This window comes from Pholcus phalangioides, unplaced genomic scaffold (assembly GCF_987345545.1).
Source record: "Pholcus phalangioides strain wild (caught in Gottingen) unplaced genomic scaffold, Ppha-v1.0 ptg000013l_1, whole genome shotgun sequence".
NCBI classification, from domain to species: Eukaryota; Metazoa; Arthropoda; class Arachnida; order Araneae; family Pholcidae; genus Pholcus; species Pholcus phalangioides.
In genome coordinates, this window is record NW_028301606.1 from 19,278,957 (window position 1) to 19,298,441 (window position 19,485).

General features: G+C 36.5%; 1 protein-coding gene across 1 annotated transcript in view; it reads right to left on the bottom strand.

Annotated features, from left to right (window-relative positions):
- The window catches only part of shtd (anaphase promoting complex subunit 1), a 74,401-nt gene that overhangs the window by 32,127 nt on the left and 22,789 nt on the right, over positions 1-19,485 (bottom strand). Inside the window, exons 13-19 of the mRNA XM_089240834.1 lie at positions 16,790-16,847; positions 13,796-14,076; positions 12,821-13,012; positions 12,151-12,221; positions 11,830-11,921; positions 8,945-9,090; positions 8,734-8,806 (exon numbers count right to left, since the gene is read on the bottom strand). Of these exons, the coding sequence (XP_089096960.1) occupies positions 8,734-8,806; positions 8,945-9,090; positions 11,830-11,921; positions 12,151-12,221; positions 12,821-13,012; positions 13,796-14,076; positions 16,790-16,847 (913 nt within the window). The remainder of the gene's footprint in view (positions 1-8,733; positions 8,807-8,944; positions 9,091-11,829; positions 11,922-12,150; positions 12,222-12,820; positions 13,013-13,795; positions 14,077-16,789; positions 16,848-19,485) is intronic.

A 19,485-nucleotide genomic window follows, 5' to 3' on the forward strand; every position in this document is an offset into this window, starting at 1 on the left:
CTCTCTCCTCTGTCCCTCGGCTCCTGGTATGCAGCTGTCCAGTCCCCCGATCTGACCCTTGACCCTTCCCACGCTTTCGTCGTGGAGGGTCATCACGGATCTCACACGCCCGAATACAAGTAAAAACTCTGCCTTCATGGTTGAGTTCTTCTTTCTTCTCCTTGCGCTGTTGTTGGCACCGTAGTATGCAATGGACTTGCCATGACTCGGACCCTCGGACACTCTTTGTTTATGCTGGCATACGTATTTCTCACGTCGAGATGGTGTAGAGAGAGAGAGAGAGAGAAAGAGCCCTGGTGATTATGCTTCTTCACCCCCTTTTATGACGGGATAGCCTTCTCATTAACGGACTCTCCTCATTTTCTCTTTCTTCCAATGCAACAGTTTCCCAACCAGCTGGGAGAATGGGTGTTTCTTTTCCTTTTTTTTTTTCACCCACACACAACACTGGACAATTTTCTTGGAGTAATAACAGAGTGAAGTGAACAGTTTCCCTCACCCCAAGAAAGCTGGATACTGCATATACCAAATAATAATACTAATAAAAGAAACATTTACTGTATTCCAATGATCTACTTATAATTAATATGAAAAAAAAAAGATCATAACTAGACTTATTTACAAAAAAAAAAAAGATTTACTCTTTTACAATCTAATCCTAATTTTCTCTACTTAACCTCGATAGAGCATCGGCTCCCAAATGCTGCGCTCCTGCTTTGTGAGTGATCTTTAAATTCCATCTTTGCAGGGCTAAGGACCACCGTAACAATTTTGGACTTTTTGGAGTCGTTTCGGTTAAGTATTTCAAAGGATTGTGATCCGTTATAATCTCCACGTTCAGGCCATGGATCCATTTTTCAAACTTTCTCAACCCAAATAATACGGCTCAAGCTTCTTTCTCTATACTGGCCCATCTCTTTTGGGTGTACTCTTTTTGCGCACCGGATAATCCGAATGGCATTGTTTTCCACTGATATGTGTTGTTATGAGTGGCAAAGGAGGTCAAATGTTTACTGCCCTCATCCATCTTAATTTGCCAATAACCACGCAACATATCTAAACTTGTTAACCAGTTTGCCGCTCCAGCCGTATATAGCAATTCTTGTGCATCCTTCATTGGGTAATTAGGCACTCGTGTAATTGCGTTTAGCGCCCTGAAATCAACGCATAACCTTACTGATGAATCCTTTTTAGCCACACAAATGACCGGATGTGCTATTTCGGCTGTGGATGGTTCAATCAAATTCAATTCTAATAATTCCTGGACTTGTCGGTTTACCTCATCTCTATATACCATGGGAATACTGTATAGAACCGCCCCTTCTACTAACTCTATTCGGTGTTCTCCTACCTTGGCAAGTTTTACTGGACCTTGAAACAACTCTTTAAATTCTATTAGTAATTCTTTCAATTCCCGTTTTTCCCTCGGTCCCAAATCAGAATCTTTTAAATCACATATTTTTTTCTCTACTACAGCTTCCTCCCCATTTACCGGTGTGAATTCTACCTGTCCGAAATCCTCCTCCCCCTCGAAAATTACATTCACTGCGTTTGCCCTAATTATATATTTCCGAATTTTGTTCTGATGCACATGTTTGCGACTACCGTCTTCTAGTTCAACTATGAATGAATGTTGGTTCTTTTGTTCCACAATTGTACCTGGCCCTTGCCATCGTGAGTATAACTTATTAGTGGAATCGGGACTCAACAGTATAACCGTATCTCCCACACTAAAAGTTCTATCTGTTGACCTCAAGTTGCAATATTTACCCATATGTTCTTGCATCACCTCCGAAGTTAGCTTAGCTAAATCTGCTGCATTTTGCAGTCGGTCCTTGAGTTTTTGTAGGTATAGCGAAGTGGGCATAGTGTTCAGTTGAGCGTTGTGATATTTTTCGGTCCAGGAAGATTTCAAAATCGATAACAGACCTTCTGGGGGTCTACCATACAGTAGCTGAAACAGTGCCACCCCCGTTGTACTATTAGGTACTTCTCTATAAGCCCATAAAATGTAGGGTACGTGTTCATGCCATTTCCTACCCATTTCTCTTATGGTATGATGCAACATACGCTTCAACGTTTGATTAAATCTGAGGGGTTGAAAATCGTGGACTTACCCCAAGTATTTTTTTTAACTCTTTGGTCAAAGACGAATTAAAATTCATTCCATTATCCGACGCTATCACATTGGGTATCCCAGTTCTACAAAAGATTTGCAACAACGCCTCACAAGTACTTTTTGCCGATAAACTACCTAGTGGAATGGCTTCTGCCCAACGTGTATGCTGGTCCACTAAACATAAAATATACTTATGTCCCTTCGAACTCGGTGGATCTATGGGACCAATTATATCCACATTCACCACTTGAATGGCCACTGGGGTAATAGGTGCTCTATCTTTAACCTTTTCTCTTCTCGTTAGCTGGCATGCATTACACGATTCGCAGAATCTTTTGACCTCTGTTGACAAACCATCCCAAAAAAATGAATATTTGATTCTTTGGCTTGTTTTTCGTGCCCCATTGTGTCCTCAGAACACTCAAGAATGGGCTAAATTCATAACTTCTTCGCGCTTACACTTAGGCACTACTAGCTGCCCAACAGCTTCTCCTAAAATATTATCCTTGTGAAATAATAAAGCATCTACCACATAGTAGCCCGATTTCTTATTTCTTGCCGCTTCCCAAAATTTCACTAAATCTGGGCAATCCTGTTGCTCTTTTGAGAACCTTTCGGAATTTGATATAGTGTTCTCCGAATCCTGAGGGAAATTACTGATATCTGCCTCTTCAATGACACACAACCCTAACAAATTTGAATCCTTTTCCACTCTGGCTGTTATTCGTTCTTCGCTGGTATCTCCTAAGGTCGGATAATCCACATTTTGTCCCTTCAGTTCTTTTAGTGTATTGGGGTGTATGATCATTTCCTCAATCAACTCCGGGGCTACAGCACACATTGTTTCTTGGTGTAACACATTAGTGTTCATCCCTGAAGCAATCGCTACTGGCAATTGTACCAACGGAACCTGAACAGCATTCCCGAAAGCACCTTCAAGATAAATGGTCGCCGCCCCCTCTAAAGTTATCCCGGGAACCACATCAGCCCTCACGACAGTCATTTCGCTTCCGGAATCAACTAACGCCTGCACCAGTTTCCCGTTAATGCTCAAAGCACACCTTTCGAGTTCATTAAACTGGCTATTACAGCTCCTTAGATACCTTTCCCCGGACACTCTGGCGAGAACTGTCCCCTCCGGAACCTTACCTTTCCCCGAAAATGCTTGGTGCACCCCTGTTTTTCCTGATCTCGGATGTCCTCTACTTCCCACTTGTCCCTTCAACTGTGGGCAAGCCTTTTTGAAGTGTTCCTTCAATCCGCAGGAAAAACAGCTCCTGTCACCCCTTACCGGTGAAGCTTGGTTCCCAATTTGGGAGTTTTCTATGATATGAGGGTCTTTCCCTTTTTCCTCATACCTATCCATTCCTCCATAGTGCCTAGGTTTCTCTGTATTGAATCCAGAAACCAAATATGATTTGCTCTTAGCCAAGAAGTACTTGTCACACTCCTAGGCTATTCCAATGGGTTCCAACCATTTCTCTTTGCTCGCATTCAGCTGGATATGTGCGCCAGTCTCCCGATCTAGGGTGCTGATCAGAGCATCAACAACGATCAATTTATTAACCTTTTCAATCGTGTCGGCCCCCCTAAGTTTACAGTAATGTTCCCACCCTGTGATCAACCTGGATGCGAACTGTACGTGGTTTTCCTCTTGACACCGTTGGGCTTTCCTGAAATTTTCCAAGCATACCTGCGCAGACGGCTCATATTCTCTGAGAATCAACATCTTCACATCTTTGTAAGAGACTATCGATTCCTCTGACAAATGAGTCAAAATATTTGCCGCTTTACTGCCCAGCAATGTTATCAAAATTTCGGCTTTTAACGGCTCTGGCACATTTTTCGTTCTAATTGCTCTCTCCAAGCTGAAGAAGAACAAATTCCAGCCTTCGGACTTCCGCGGTACCTCCACCGTCAACGCCCGAATACTTTTCAGATATGTTTCAACGGAACCGCTTTCTTCTGTCCTATGAGATCCATAGCCTGATCTGATTTTTTCTAGCTCCAACTCATTAGCGAGTCTTAGTTTTTCTAACTCAAGTTGTTGTGATCGCTCTTCTTCTTGTTTTCTTTCCTCAACTATAGTTTTTAACCGTTCCTCTACTGCTTCTTCCTCAAAATTTTTACTTTTAAGTATTAACTTTCTGAGTTCAAATACTATGGCATTACCGGGATCTTCACCCAATTCTTCGGCAAGTACCCTTAAATCACATTTTTTTTGCTTTCATTAGAAATGACATGATGAAATACTATTAATGTTAATTATACTCTATCAAAAATAATTTAAAATTAACCAAACAATTTGAATTTATCTCATCAGATCCAGCAATCTTAAGGTTTCAGATAAACATGCCACTCATCCCTTATTTCCAGGATCTCCATACAGCCTTGTTGTTCCAATGTGCCAGTCCCTTGTTGAAAACTCTTTCGCGCTGTTTCACGTCAGTTCGTCCTTTCGGTTTCCCGTCGATTCCTCCATGCTGATTCTCCTACTGCTGACATTGTCACTCCTCTATCCAAGACAATGGACTCTATCATCACACACGCGCTGCCACCAATATAATAACGACGCGACCGAAACACGGGAAGAACCACTCTTTTTGTGCTAGGTGCATTTTCTTTAATTAATGTATATTTGTTAATTAGGTACACTTATTACATCATATGTATAATTTGGTTAGTCAGCTTCACATGAGCTGCTTACATCCTCTCGTTTGTACGTTCCCTCCTAGAATGTCCCTCTTTTTTTGTCACCTCCTCTCCTTGTTCACCTCTCTCTCTCCTCTGTTCCTCGGCTCCTGGTATGCAGCTGTCCAGTCCCCCGATCTGACCCTTGACCCTTCCCACTCTTTCGTCGTGGAGGGTCATCACGGATCTCACAGCTTCTTTTGGCAGTTACTGCCAAATACCGGTCTTCATTCGGCGTTGTAACTCGGGGGCGACCTGTACTACTGTAACGTCTACTGACATTTCCGTTACCTTGGAATTGTTTCCAAAGCCTAGAGATGATACTTCCATCTGAGTACACCCCCACTCCAGGCGGCCGATAATTCTACCATGTAAAAAATCATCCACATGCGTCCTCTGTATCATAACTATTCGCTTATGGCACTGAGCGCCTTACAGTACTCTTGTGAACAATTTTACTTCTTTGCCACCATTCCTTATACACCCCCCCCCTCTTACACTCTCATCATTGTTACGTACTATCGGCATCATCTGGTGGCTTCCTGAAATTTGCATATCATTCTTGCAGATGTGTGTGATAATTCTACAGGTGAAATTTTTACTTTAGAGTTCGATTTCCGTGTGATTCTGAATTATCCTTAATTTATGGACATGAGTGTATCTTGATGCTTTCATAAAAAGTAATGATGCTCACACTAATGAATAGTGTGCAGTTTTTGCTGTTACGGGGAAAAATTCGAACGCTGCAGGATTAGTAATTATAGGAGGATTTCTTCAAAGTCTAAAGCAAATTTTGCAGTCTTATCAGCTTATCAAAATATTTACACAGATGTAACGTACATTCATGAGTTTTTCCACTCTTTTGAAGCCTATGTTGATAATGAAAATGCTACGTGCACACCACAGGGATTATACAATTGCATGATGACGACTTATGGTTCATCCACGAGCCGCTGTGGTGGTCAAGTGGCCATAGTTACAGACTCGCGTCATGAGGTCCCGGGCTTGACACCCACCATTGTCACAGTGGTGGTCGGCTGAAGTTGGTTTTCTGTGGTTCCAAACCTCAAGTCGCAAATACGAGCTGATCTCCCCTTTAAAAAGTCTCACCACAGAGAGCAACAGACCTACAAATAGTACAAATGTAATTCAATCACAACACATTACTTACTTCACTTCTGAAATATAGATGGCAGCACTGAAAACTCAAACACAACACTACATAGGCATTCAGAATGTTAGGTACACACACAGTTACACTTCCCGCACAACTCACTAGGTGGTAAATCACCCATAGATTGTGATAGATCTGAGTTGTGCTCGGTTTGAAAGAAGAAAGATTTTATCAAAGTACAACTACCAATGTGCTTCCCCATGCACCATCAGCAATATACGAGCTATGCTGGAAATGGGCCATGTCAGAGAGTACCTGAAGCCTATACTTCCTGAATGTGGAAATGGAATGAGAGAAGACGAAGAAGAATGTGACTGCGATCCTGATGAACATGTGAAAGTTTGGACAGATGCTCTATGCCGAAAGGTGGCAACAAAGATGAAAATAAAGAATGCACCTATTAGAAAAGGTTACTTGTGTAGTGACCAAAAGGATACTATCCTTTTGGTCACCGCGTATCTGATACATATTGCACCAACTGCACAGTAAGAGTACACAAAATGGAATACTTCTCCAGAAATGGCGGATGCAAGGAATTTGTGATGCAGTTCATAAAGGCTACTGTCACAAGACATGTTTGCGATGGATCAGTATGTATAGATTATGGGGGTGGTGTCCATACTTGTTCCCAGTTCACGCAACAGCAGCTTTTGCAGAGACCATGATCTTAATATATGTATGTGCTCATACGGAAATAGCTGTAAAATTTACTGTTTGAAAGATGGATGATGTGTTTTCCGCCAAGAAACTTGGATACATGTGTTCTTTTATGGTATACCAGCAATATTGCTTTATGGTACAATATGCAAAAACAAGATCCAATGCAATGGTACAGGTTATTTTATCCATAGATAAATATCCGATAAATGCTGGAGCTGTTGTGGCATATACTTTCATTACACTGATCTTGTTCATTGCTGTTACAGCAAGTGCATATTACATTATCAAAATGAAGAGAAAACATCCTCGCAAGAGGTCACCATCATCATATCTTCTCATAGGACTTTGCGTAGCTTAGGAAGGCATGGAAAACATGCACTTCATTTTCATCCAAAGCAAAATTATATACAACTCTATTAGCATCGTTTTTATGAAAAATTTCATACACAAGAATCTGTTTTGATACCATTGATTCAGAAATTAAAAAAAATTGCTACTTTGTATTTGATATGTGTATTTTTTCCACCAAACATGATTGAAAATTATTTTTTTTAGAATATATCTGCTTCTCATTTCATTTTTTGTCTTAGACATGCAATAAAAACTTATTTTTGTTCTGCATAGATATCAACATCTAGATGGGATCTTTCAATCTCTTTTTTTTTTGTTTGAGTGGTTCAATAGATATCTATTGAAGTCTTTTGTTTATTCTAATTCTTACTGTATGATAAATTTTTTTTAGTATTTCTTGTTTGTGACACTATTGTGTTATGCGATAACAATTAGAAAATTTCAGGCTTAATCTTTCCAAAATGATATTGGACAATGTCTTTAGACTTGTTCTTCAGAAGTTATTCAAATTTAAAGTTGTTTTATTTTACTTATCCTTGAATGTCAGGCCAATTTATAAGGTATATTCAAGCTAAATGGTTTCTCTATTTGATACAGATTTTGGGGTTAGTACAATTCCAAAACGAAAAGTGGCATGTAGCACAATGAAATGACTGATAATTTAAAAAACCTATGAAAAAATTAAATTTTTGACGACAATTTAAGAACAATTAAAAAGATAAATCGCTAATCACTGCTAAAATGAGATCTGAAAATTTCTCCTCCAACATTTTGTCACTAACATTTTGCCCTTGGCATGTTTCGTCCCTGGTACATTTCACCCCTTCAGATTTCACCCACACATTTCACCTGCTTTGACTATGTGTGTGACCAAGTGAGGAAATAAGTGTGTGTGAGTATGTGCGAGTGATCATATCAATGACCAAGTGAGTGCATGAGTTTACTGTATGTTAGTGAGTGAAAGAGTGTATGAGTGACTAAGTGAGTGATCATATGAGTAACGAAGTAAGTAATCATATGAATGACTAAGTGAGTGTGAATGACAGTATGAGTGATCAAGTGAGTGATTATATGACTGATCAAGATTACTCACCCACTCGTTCACTCATAAGGTCAATCACCCATTCACTCATATGGTTGCTCACTCCTTCAATTGGTCCCTTATATGCTTACTCACACATTCACTTGGTCACTCAGATGGTTAGAGCAGGGAAAAGGTTCAAGGTTAAATGAACAGGGCAAAATGTACTGGGGATGAAAAGTTTGAAGGGACAAAATGTTGGAGGCAAAATTTCCATAAACCGCTAAAATTTCAGAAGAGTGGGGAAATAAAGGACTGCATCACATGGCAGTAAACAAAAATATATGTAACAAATAAAACATTCTTCATGACTTGAGGGAATCATATTTCGTTAATAAATATAAGAGAAAATGTAATCTAAAGTACAACAAAATGAAGGACATCGCCAATTGTCACCAAATATCTTGCCATAAGTTGGCAAAATCTAGTTATCAAGAAACTAGATTGCTTACTTGTATCTAGTTATATTTGAGAAAATAATTTAATCAAATCTCTTGAATGAATGCCCATAAATCATTTCTTTTATACATGATATGTCTGAACAAAATCAGTAGTTTATGGACTATTAAGCTTAATTGTGTAAGGAAATTAGAGAGTGCAGGTTTGAAACACATAATAAAATATTTTTAAAAACTCTGATAAGGAAAGAAATTTTACCTGGAGTCACCACTTTGAATAGATACTTCTCAGCATCAGCATGAAATTCTTGTAAGATTATTGCCAAGTATCCCTATAATTCATGAAAAATGTTAAATACAAAAACTTTTTGAAATACTCAAACTGACTCTAATAAACAAAAATAATACACATACCTTTTTTAATTTGCGGAGTCCCTGGGAAACTAAAAGCAATGTATGAATGCACTTACCAACACAACATTCCTTATGGAATTGGTTACATCTGGTATATAGGGGAAACACCCTGGCTCTTTAGTCTCTATGGTCTGCAGTGCCCATGAATAAATATTTGGCACAATTGAAAAAAATGTGGGGAAATGAATCTTCTGAAGATCATCTGAAATAGGCCAGAATGAGATTGCTAATGAATTTATTATACAAAGTTTCACTTTTTTCAATCATCAGCCAAAAAATATTATGAAATCATTTTACAACTCTGATAGTAAAATGAAACATTTATGAGATCAGATACAAACAAACTATCTCAAATTGGAACAAAATTTCAGATTTTAATACCTGGGATTGTATATTTTGATTTTCATTCCTACACAACATCAATTGAAAAAAACTACAGTCGAACATGTAATTATTTTAATTATGTGTAGAATGAACTCTTCTTTTGTATTATATAGATGAGTAAAAGTTACAGGTGCTAGTCACCTGTAACAATTCTGACCACAAGTCCACATAATGCAATCTAGAAGTGCTGAATTGTTGAAAGAAAAAATGAACTAAGTCACAGCTTCAATAGTTCCAGACTAAATTGCAAAATCACAAAATTTGTAACACTGAACTTTACGTGGAAACACACAATTTTATTCTAGTAAAACCTTCTTTTAATAAAGTGTGAACCATGCTAAAGAATGGGCCAAACAGAAAAGTCAGTCATGTTGGAGCATGCCCTTATTGACAGCCGCAGTATATAATTCACCAAAACACAGGTAACAGCTAATGTTGATAATTTCTTTCCCCGTATCTACAGAGAGGCTACTGAAATCTACAGGCACAAAACCAGCTACAATAGAAGACAAGAAACTTTGAAATTGGGCTAATTGTAAATTCCCAGCTCTCAAAAGAACAAGAACCTTCCCCTTCAATATCCAGCAGCAGAATGATGACAACAGCCAATAAGATAACTCTACATCTCTAGCCCAATCAGGTTCTTCCAACTTAACATTCCTAATTCACCATCAGTCATAAAATCAACCGACCAATCAGAAAAATGCAGTGTAGACCAAATCACTCGAGGACGTAAATACAACTTGAGACTGGAAAATTTTACTTTTAAACCAGTTTGACAAATTCTCCTGAAGATTTGGAGAATTTGTCAAACTGGTTCCATTCCTCCCCAACCACTAGCGTTGGGGAAACATTGATGACTAACTCAAACAGACGATGGTCTTTGAAACTGAATAGGCTATTTTCATCATAAAATGAAAATTAATTGATCACCCGACTCTGACTTCAGCCCTCCTCATACGTCATTTCTTCTACTAGAGGCTGTATATTTACTGAAATATAAAATTTGATTTTTTACATGGTCCCCTCTTCTCTATATAGCAGTGTTCATCAACTTTTTCCTACTTGCAGACTGGTGAAATTAAGTTAAAAACTTTGTAGACTGGTAAGAGAAGTAATTTACAAAAAAAAAAAATAATAATAAGTGGAGGAAAATTTCCCAATTGTCTGACTTATTTATATTTCCATGTTTATGTATGGAATAAATTTTATGTGTCACTATGTTTGCCGCAGGATTTCAGAAACTTTTTGAGTACAGAGTATAAACAAAGCTAAACTTGAACTAACGGACAGTTGGGATATTTACAAATATTCTAGTAAAAACTAGAGATGGGCAAAGTCATTCCTTTTACGGAACCATTCCTTTTGAGATAATTTTTTTATTGAACTAGTTCAAGTGAACTACATAGTTCATTCTGCATGTGAAGCTACCACTAAATGAGAGCACCTATAAAACCCCATAAAACTGATAAATCATATAGCAAAATTTAATTGCCAATGAAAATCAAATGGTCTTGATTCTTTGGAAATAACCCCAGTGTGGGGCCCCCCTTTCTATTTCTAAGAACAGACTTTTTTATGGCAGGTAGAATATTTTTTGGGGATTGGATAAGGGCTTCTTATTATTGGGTCGTTATTACTAAATAATCTTTAACATTTCATAAGTGGAGATCCATCGTGCTGGTACAACTTAATTTTAACTCCAGCCATTTCATTTGTTTTTGGGTTTCGTGAAGCCTAGCAAAGGCATTTAAGCTTTTTCTAAAATACTGCAGAACTGCTTAGCACTTTTCTGCCTTATTCCCCCACCCGCGAACGTTACTGATCCCGCTAATATGTGTTAGGGGGTGGGGGCACGGCTGACAAAATTTTTCTGAAAGGGGGGGGGGTGTCAGAGTTTTGCTGATGGAGGGGGGTGAGTTAAAAAATGGCTAAGAATCTGCTGATGTAATACTTGAACAGCCAATTATATAACAAAATTCTGGAGCTGTTCAAGATAAATAAAAAAAAATGGCAAAATACATAATTTTTTTAAAATTTGGATTCTTAGATTTAAAAAATTTTAGGTTTGTTAATCTAAAATAGTCGTTGATTTGTAACTGGTCTACGGATTTTTAAGAAAAAAACAACACTTTCTGATGAGTACTTAACTAATTAAAACAAAATCCCAATTAAAACTAAAAAAACCAAAAAAAAAGCCTTTCTTAGTAATGGTGTATGGCTCGAGAACGTAAATTACAAGGAATGACTTTGTCGTTCATAGAACAATAAGTACTAGTCCGAACTGAATGAACTAATGAACTGAAAGGAAACGGTTTCTATAGTTTGGACGTTTAGCTTGGAGTGCCACTGCGTGGACTGAGGGAAGGATCGTGCGTGCGCATTCCAATAGGTAGTTAAGGGGGTAAAGAACTAACACAAAGATCACTACATACAGTTCTTTTTTCATGAACTACACATCCCCAGTAAAAACCATCTTTTCCTCAAAATGAGGATTATTGACTTGCATCATTGTAACCTTAATCCATCCATATAATCATAGAGAGAGATTAATTACCTTCACTCAAATTAGGTGTCAATGATCTGCCATGAAACTCAGAAGGAAAATCATTGCAGTAGCATTCCATAAATCTGTCCTGCTTCAGATCACTGAAAAAAGTGAGAATAATGAGATAAGCAAGGAGTTTGTAAATGGTAAAGGCATCCAAAGTAATAGCATATTGTAATGGAACAGAGAAGTAGTTTGTAAAAAAAATGTAGTTTATAAATTGGAGGTTTGTGAGATCAAAAAATGGTCACACTAGAAATGTGATTCATCATTTTTTAATAAACAAAACTCAATTCTAAAACAAATTTGATATTATTAAATATAATTTACCGAGCAAGTTCAAACAGAAAGTTACCAAGATGAAGCATACTGTCTGCCACTAAAACATTCAACTTGCATTCCTACAAAAACAAAGGAAAAAAAATTAAATTTCCATTGGTATGTACCTTTTTGCAACTAAATAAAAAAATAGTTTCCTATCAATAGAAAAGTTCAAACAAATTAACTTTGTAAAAGAGTTAGAAACATAGCCATGATGCACTTTAATGTGGAAAGGAAAATCAAATGAAACCACTGAAGATCTTAAAAAATAATTTGACTTATTTGTTCAAAGCTATTATTTGAACAAAAAATGCAAAATGGTGTATAAATGGTGTTCAATATTATTACAAACAAAAATTATTTTTCTACTTTTCAGCTAAAGTATAAATTATTCAGTTAAAATTAATATACACTTACTGAAAAGCTAAAACTTTTTTGCAACTTTTCAAAGCAAATTATTATGGTAGCCCTTTTATAGCATGCATTTGGATAATTTTCTACCTTTATCAGAATGACTATTGGAAATTTGACATAAGAATCCCTTGTAAATGATTAAAATGCACTTTATTTATCTACTGACATTTGCAATAAAACCTGGAAATTACTGTGAAACAAAAAAAAATTTCTATTTTAAGATATTTTTATGCAAGATGCAGTCAAGCACATTCATAACAATTACCTCATATATCATGTGAATGGCATAAAGTACATGTGCAATGTAAGGTAGAAGAACTCGAGATGTATCAATTTTATTTCCACTAGCAGATGATCCATTAGATTTCTTTTGATAAAGACTTGGCTCATATAAACAAGATTTTTTGTTTCTGAATAAACCACTCTTGACATTAGTATTAACCATATAGTTCCAATCCTCAAATAAACGAAAAAGAAAAAACATGAGACATGAATGCACATTCCAACAGCTAAAACACCTTCTTCCTCAACAAAAAATAATAATCTAAATATATCATTGCGCAATGAAAGCCGTGTAATAATACTGATTTTTAATGTAAAGTTTTGTTTGCTGCTGTTTTGCTCAGTGACTTCCATCAAAATCTAAATAAAAGAATGATTGAACCAAAAAGAATGAAAATACAAAATTCTCTCAGCAGTTTAAGCATTTAAGTATTTTTTCAACAAAAATGCAATTCTTGAATTTCAGTAATCTAACAAAAAAGTCAATATATTTTCAAAGAAATTTTATAATTAAAAAGTAATGAAAAGGGATCAGCAATAAAGACTATTTGACACACACAAACATATACATTATTACATAAATCAAGTCATTAACAGATTGCTTTCGTATAAGTGATTGTTCAGAAAAATTTCAAAACAAAAAGTAGTAATCATTTTAAAAACTCTACTATATTTAAGTCACAACTTTCATTAATCAAGGTAATAATGATTGTTATTATTTTAATTTTATTTTTTGCAGCAGGGACATATACCATCTGCCAGTGAGGATGATGTTTCTATGTAAAATTAAAATATGGTTCAATCATCTCAGGAATATATTTACCTATAACTAGCTACTTTATTGATATCTGCTCTTTGGGTTGATATGATGTACAGGAAGTAAAAAATGATTGTAGAACTAAAAAAGCAAATTTCAATTCAAAAGATACAAATATCCAAGATGATGCATCATACATACTTCATCACTGCCAACTTCATCAGTTTTAAATCTTTTTGTCTCAGGATGAGACAGTCGTGTTGTACGCTTTGAAAAGCCCCCAAGTGACGGTATATCCACAGATGAGTTATTATTGACATACCCCAGCAGATATAATAAAAAAGAAAGAAATGACTTTAATTCCAACTCGCATGTCATGTCAAGAGAGCCTGGAGCATTTCTCATAGAGTACCATTTGACGAAAACATGGGTATATATATCCCGTGGAAGAACAGCTCGTAAAGCATGTAAACAGTTGATCACTGCAAAAAAATATATATGTATTTAAAATATAATAAAAATATATACGTAAAGAAATACGTATATACGTATTCGTATTTCTTCTAAATAAAATGGGATGACAAACAAAAGTCACATGTCTTGATGCTTAATTGGTCTTGAAATTTACATGATTGACAGAGATGTCTCTAAATTTATTTGATTTTTGTACTAAGCACTGATCAATTTTTGATTATAAAAAATGATGTATTTCATAATTTTTGCTCTCACTTAAATTTTATTACACATCTATGAAGTGAAAACAAACAAAAAGTATTATTAAATAAAAATATGCTGAGAATATGACCATTTTGGTTATACAAAAAACAATTGGATAAGGCAGACAAAACAAAATTTATAAAGTAAGTAGTAGTTGTCACCTAAAATTTCATTTCTTTTTTCTCCTGTTATTGGAAAAGGTGTTTTACAAACAGGAATATTAGTTTTAACATTCTCAGAAGACTGTTTATAATACATTTGATAACAAAGTGAATTGATCACACTTTGGGGGAAGAATTTAAAAAGAATTAAAAGCATTAAAAACGTGTCCCTCACTCTATGGAACTAATTTGTTCTACAAAATAGGCAACTACTTATAAAATGAATTGAAATTTACATGGATAAACATGGGGGGGATAGGATATTTTTCCAAAAGGATATTAAAAAATTACAATAGCAACAGAAAGTTCTGTAAATAAAATTGTTCAAAGCTATATAAATAAATCAGACAAATTTGTAAGATCAATGAATTTAATTAATAACACTTTATAAAGAATGAAACAATGTCACTCTTTGCTATTCATACAAAGTACAAAAGACTGGATACCAAGCGAAGATTAATTTCTGAAAGAAAATTCATGTCTCTCTGTGGGGAATTAAACCACCGTCCCCTTGCAGTCCAGGCAAGTGCCCTATCATTAAGCTGCAGGGGACAGTAATTTTCTTCCCTTAGAGCAGTGTTTCCCAAAGTAGGCACTATCATCCCCTAGTGGGCGATGGAATGGTCCAGGGCGTGATAAAACTATGGATTTAACATAGGATCTTATGGGTTCACTTGAGTTGGGGGTTGATGAGAGAAAAAAATTCTGAAGAAGGGGAGATGGAATGAAAAGTTTGGGAAACTATGCCTCAGAGCAGCGGTTCTCAACCGGTGCTCCGCGAAGCCCCAAGGGCAAAAAACTCCGAGAACAAAAAAAGTAAATTTGAAAAGATAATTATAAATATTTTCAAATAGTTAAGAATAACTCAGTAACTTTCATGAATAAATCAAAAATAAGCCTACAGGGCTACAAATTTTTTTTACCAAAAAGGGCTCAGCGAGTCAAAAAAGGTTGAGAACCGCTGCCTTAGAGCATAAGTTGTTTCAATAAACAACTTATGCTTCATAAGTTGTTGTATCAAATGCCACAGAATAATTCATCACAAGGACAAATCATGTGCACCAGCCAATGGATAAGATTAAGAACATTTGATTTGCTTTTCTTTACCGAGAAAAGTTATAGTGACGGACTCGCGATGCGAGGATCCGGGTTCGAACCCCACAGTGGTGGTCGGCTGAAGTTGGTTTTCTGTGGTTCCCAACTTCAAGGCGCAAATGCGAGCCGATCTCCCCGTTAAAAAGTCTCGCCACAGAGAGCAACAGTCCTACAACGAAAAATCATTCAATCATAACACTTCACTCATAGTTTGAAAAACTGGTGGCAGATGGCAGCACTACACATAACAAGCATTACAGAGAAACAAAAAAAAAAATCTTCACGTCAGGTTTCACTACACGTACACGCACGTTTCGTTGGGGGTTCCGCGGGGGGTTGTGGGCGGGGTGCATGTGTCGTGTAGCAGTAGTAGGTAGGGTAAAAAAAGGGCTCGGGGATCCATGATGTTCTTAAGTCAGCCACCTCGTTGGGCAATTTGCCTGTTGTGGTGTTGTATTTGTAAAAGTCACTTGTCACTTTCTGCCTATGTAATCTTGCACAGTGGAAAGCTGCAGAGAAGTGATTGCAATCAGTTTGTGCATTGGAAGAAAAGAGCAAAAGTCAGGTGCGAGGCATTTATTGCCACTGTGATGGTTGAGTGGTAATAGTGAAGGACTCCCATTGCGAGGACCAGGGTTTGAACCATACTATCGCCACAGTAGTAGTTAGCTGAAGTTGGTTTTTGTGGTTCCCAACTTTGAAGCACAAATGTGAGCCAATCTCCCCATAAAAAAGTCTCACCGCAGAGGCAACAGGAATCCAAAACGATACAGTTATTCAATTGTTACACTCACCACACAGTTTGAAAATTTTATAAGAGATGGCAGCACTATCATAAGCCATTACACAGAAACTCACTTCCAATTAGGTTCACAACACATACATGCAAATTTACCAGCATGGTCTGGTGTTCTTCGATCATGTACTAAAATCTCTTCATTGCAACAGAGCGGTGGGCCATGATCTGGTTAGGAGGAGGTGAATTTATTTATTATTTTTCCTCCCCAAGGAACCAGAGTATTTACTATGTAGACACACCTTTAGAATCAAACTACAGGCCAAATTTCACAAGTTGCGATTATGTTCCGATTTAACTTTTCAAAACAGTAAATGCGAAAACTCATATAAAGTGAGGGATACCTGCATCATGGATTAATTTTTCCCTACTGCATGAAAGCAAAATAAGTAAAACAGTAGTAATATGTAATTCAAGAGTTAAAACCTGTTCGGGAATCAGCAACTCTAGGAACAGCAAATCTGAATTTACCAGCCGTTGTAACCTGCAAATACAAAAACAACAGATGTCATTTACAGTATGACTTTGATTAATTGAGTTTTTGAGTATCAAGCATACTATTCACAAATTGATTAAAAAAAAAATGTGCAGTAAAATAACAAAATAAAACAATTTTCAACACAACCAACTGGTCTAACTCCAACCTCATCATGGAGTGAGAACCAAACTTCAGTATTCTTTTGATAACTTTATTGCTTTGTAGAGTAATTGAAAAAAATCTTTGTGCACAAATGGCATTTTACACATTAAGGTAGATCTGGTCTACATAAGCTCAGACAAACAAGGCAACAATAAAAAGAACCTGAAATGATTAAATCATAACAGACCCAAACTTCCCATTCCAGAATTCAACCCATATCCATGCAATGTGAAGCCATCGCTACACATGTGACCTCAAGGGGCATATGCAAGATCAACCTTCAGAGATGGAACACTAGGTTTTGGGGGGGGGGGGCATAACAAATTTCTTCCAGGGAATTTTCAGTAATTATATATATATATATAGCTTTCAAAAAGACTCAAACTAACATAACCTCACTTTAATATTGTATGTTCAAGTAGCAATTGAATTATGCTGTGAAAGCTTGAATGTTTTAATATGCTTGATTGAAACTAATAAGCCTACTTCCACATCTTATCACCATCATGTTTTTTTTTTACTCATTCCCTAAGTTACATGAATGATTTTTTGAAATCTAATATTGCATTATCAAAGGTAGTTTGATTTTCATACAATAACAGTGAAACACCTACTTTTTAACCATGCATGCACCTTGTCCATATTCCTCAGTAGAATTTCTAATGAATAGGTACATTTAGGAATGTGCATGCATGTCAGTGTTGTGAACCAGGAGTAAAGTTTGTTTCTGTGTAATGCTTGTTATGTGTGGATCTCCCTTCAATCTTTTCTAAATATGAACAAAGTGCAATGATTGACAATTTTACAACTGTAGGCCGATGAGAAACACCTATATAACAATATTAAAAATACCTGAGAATCATTATAAAGGATTGCTCATTATAAATGGAATATATTAATATGAAAATAGTTAATTGAAATCAAAGAGTATTATCGTTATAGGCAATTATTGTTACAGAGAGTATCATTATATTTCACTGTAGTAAACTTGATTTTACATTATGTGGGAGTACTATACTGACTGAACTCTTTATTAAACTATTTAGATGTGTTGGCTTCCTCTCCAGAGTGACACAACTTGAAACAAAATATCCCAGGCTTTTCTAACAATAACAAAGGAAACTTCATTCGAACTTTACATTTGAAATGTATAACCTCAATACGAACTGATTTCTTACTCCATTCCTCAATCGATACTGCCTCTATTATTGTTTGAATTGACATTCTTTAACAGTCGCTTGTTACTGAAGCAAAAAAAGTCACAATCTACAACTTCCTTTTCAGCAGCTGCTCAATAGTTTCCTACACTCGATCATCCTGACATACAATCGTCTCTGTTTCAGTATGTATAGTATTCCAGATGTTTTTTTTACATGTATCGCCACTAGATGGTACTGCTAACATAACTATCACCTATGTTATTTTCCCACATTTTTTGAGGCAGATTTTTTTTTATATCAGCTCAGATCAGTCGTACCTTTGCTCATGTCCAAATAAATGTTTTATTATTAATTTGAAACCTTGTGTTCTCTGTATATATCAGGGTGTTCCTCATTCATATACATTTTTTGCTGCCCAAACAGGAACACACTGCATATAGTTTCCCTAATCATGACAACTAAGGACATTATCACTCAGGGAGACAGAAATAACACCTCGATCACAAGAATCCAACATTTCGTCAAAAGCACAACCAAGATTGACCACGAAGGACATCAAGACCAGATCGGAAAGGCTCAAGAATGTCTTTGAGGAATTTGTTTGTCATGACAAATGTTTGGACAAGGAATTATAAGAAATTGTTCAGGTAGAAAAGCAGTATTTTTCAACAAAATTGTAATTGAAACGAGCTCTACTACTGAGGTAAGAGACAGTTATTTGCCTCGCATAAACATTGTCATTTGCGGGGTCATATATAAACTAGAGCAGTTTGAAGGACTTTTATTAATTGATGTGATTCACAAAAACGAGCATTTGACGAGCGTCCAGAAATTCAGCTACTTGAAGGGCCTGTTAGAGAATGATGCAGTGGCACTGATCAAACACATACCAGTATCAGAGGCCGCATATCATAGAGGCATGGAAGAAATTATTGCTTTGTTTTGATCAGATGATGATCATAATTTCACCCCTGATAAAGACTTTCCTCGAACAGCAATAAGTTTCTACTCCTGATGAACTGAAACTGTGAGACACTGCCAATACTTTGGATGAGATTATTCAAAGTTTGCGTGTCATTGCTGATGAAGCTGTTACTCTGGACCCTTGGCTCATTCAAATCCTGCTAGGGAAGGTTGATCCAGAAACGTGGCAGCTTTGGACTCAAAAGAAAGCAGAACAAGATTTTTCAAAGTTTGGAAACTTCATCGAGTATTCTAATTCAAGACTCGCTGCCCTCAAGATTTTCAATCCTAAAAAGTCAGCAAGCGAAATCAACGTGCTACAGAAACAAACATTGTTACCTAGCTGTACCATCAAGAAG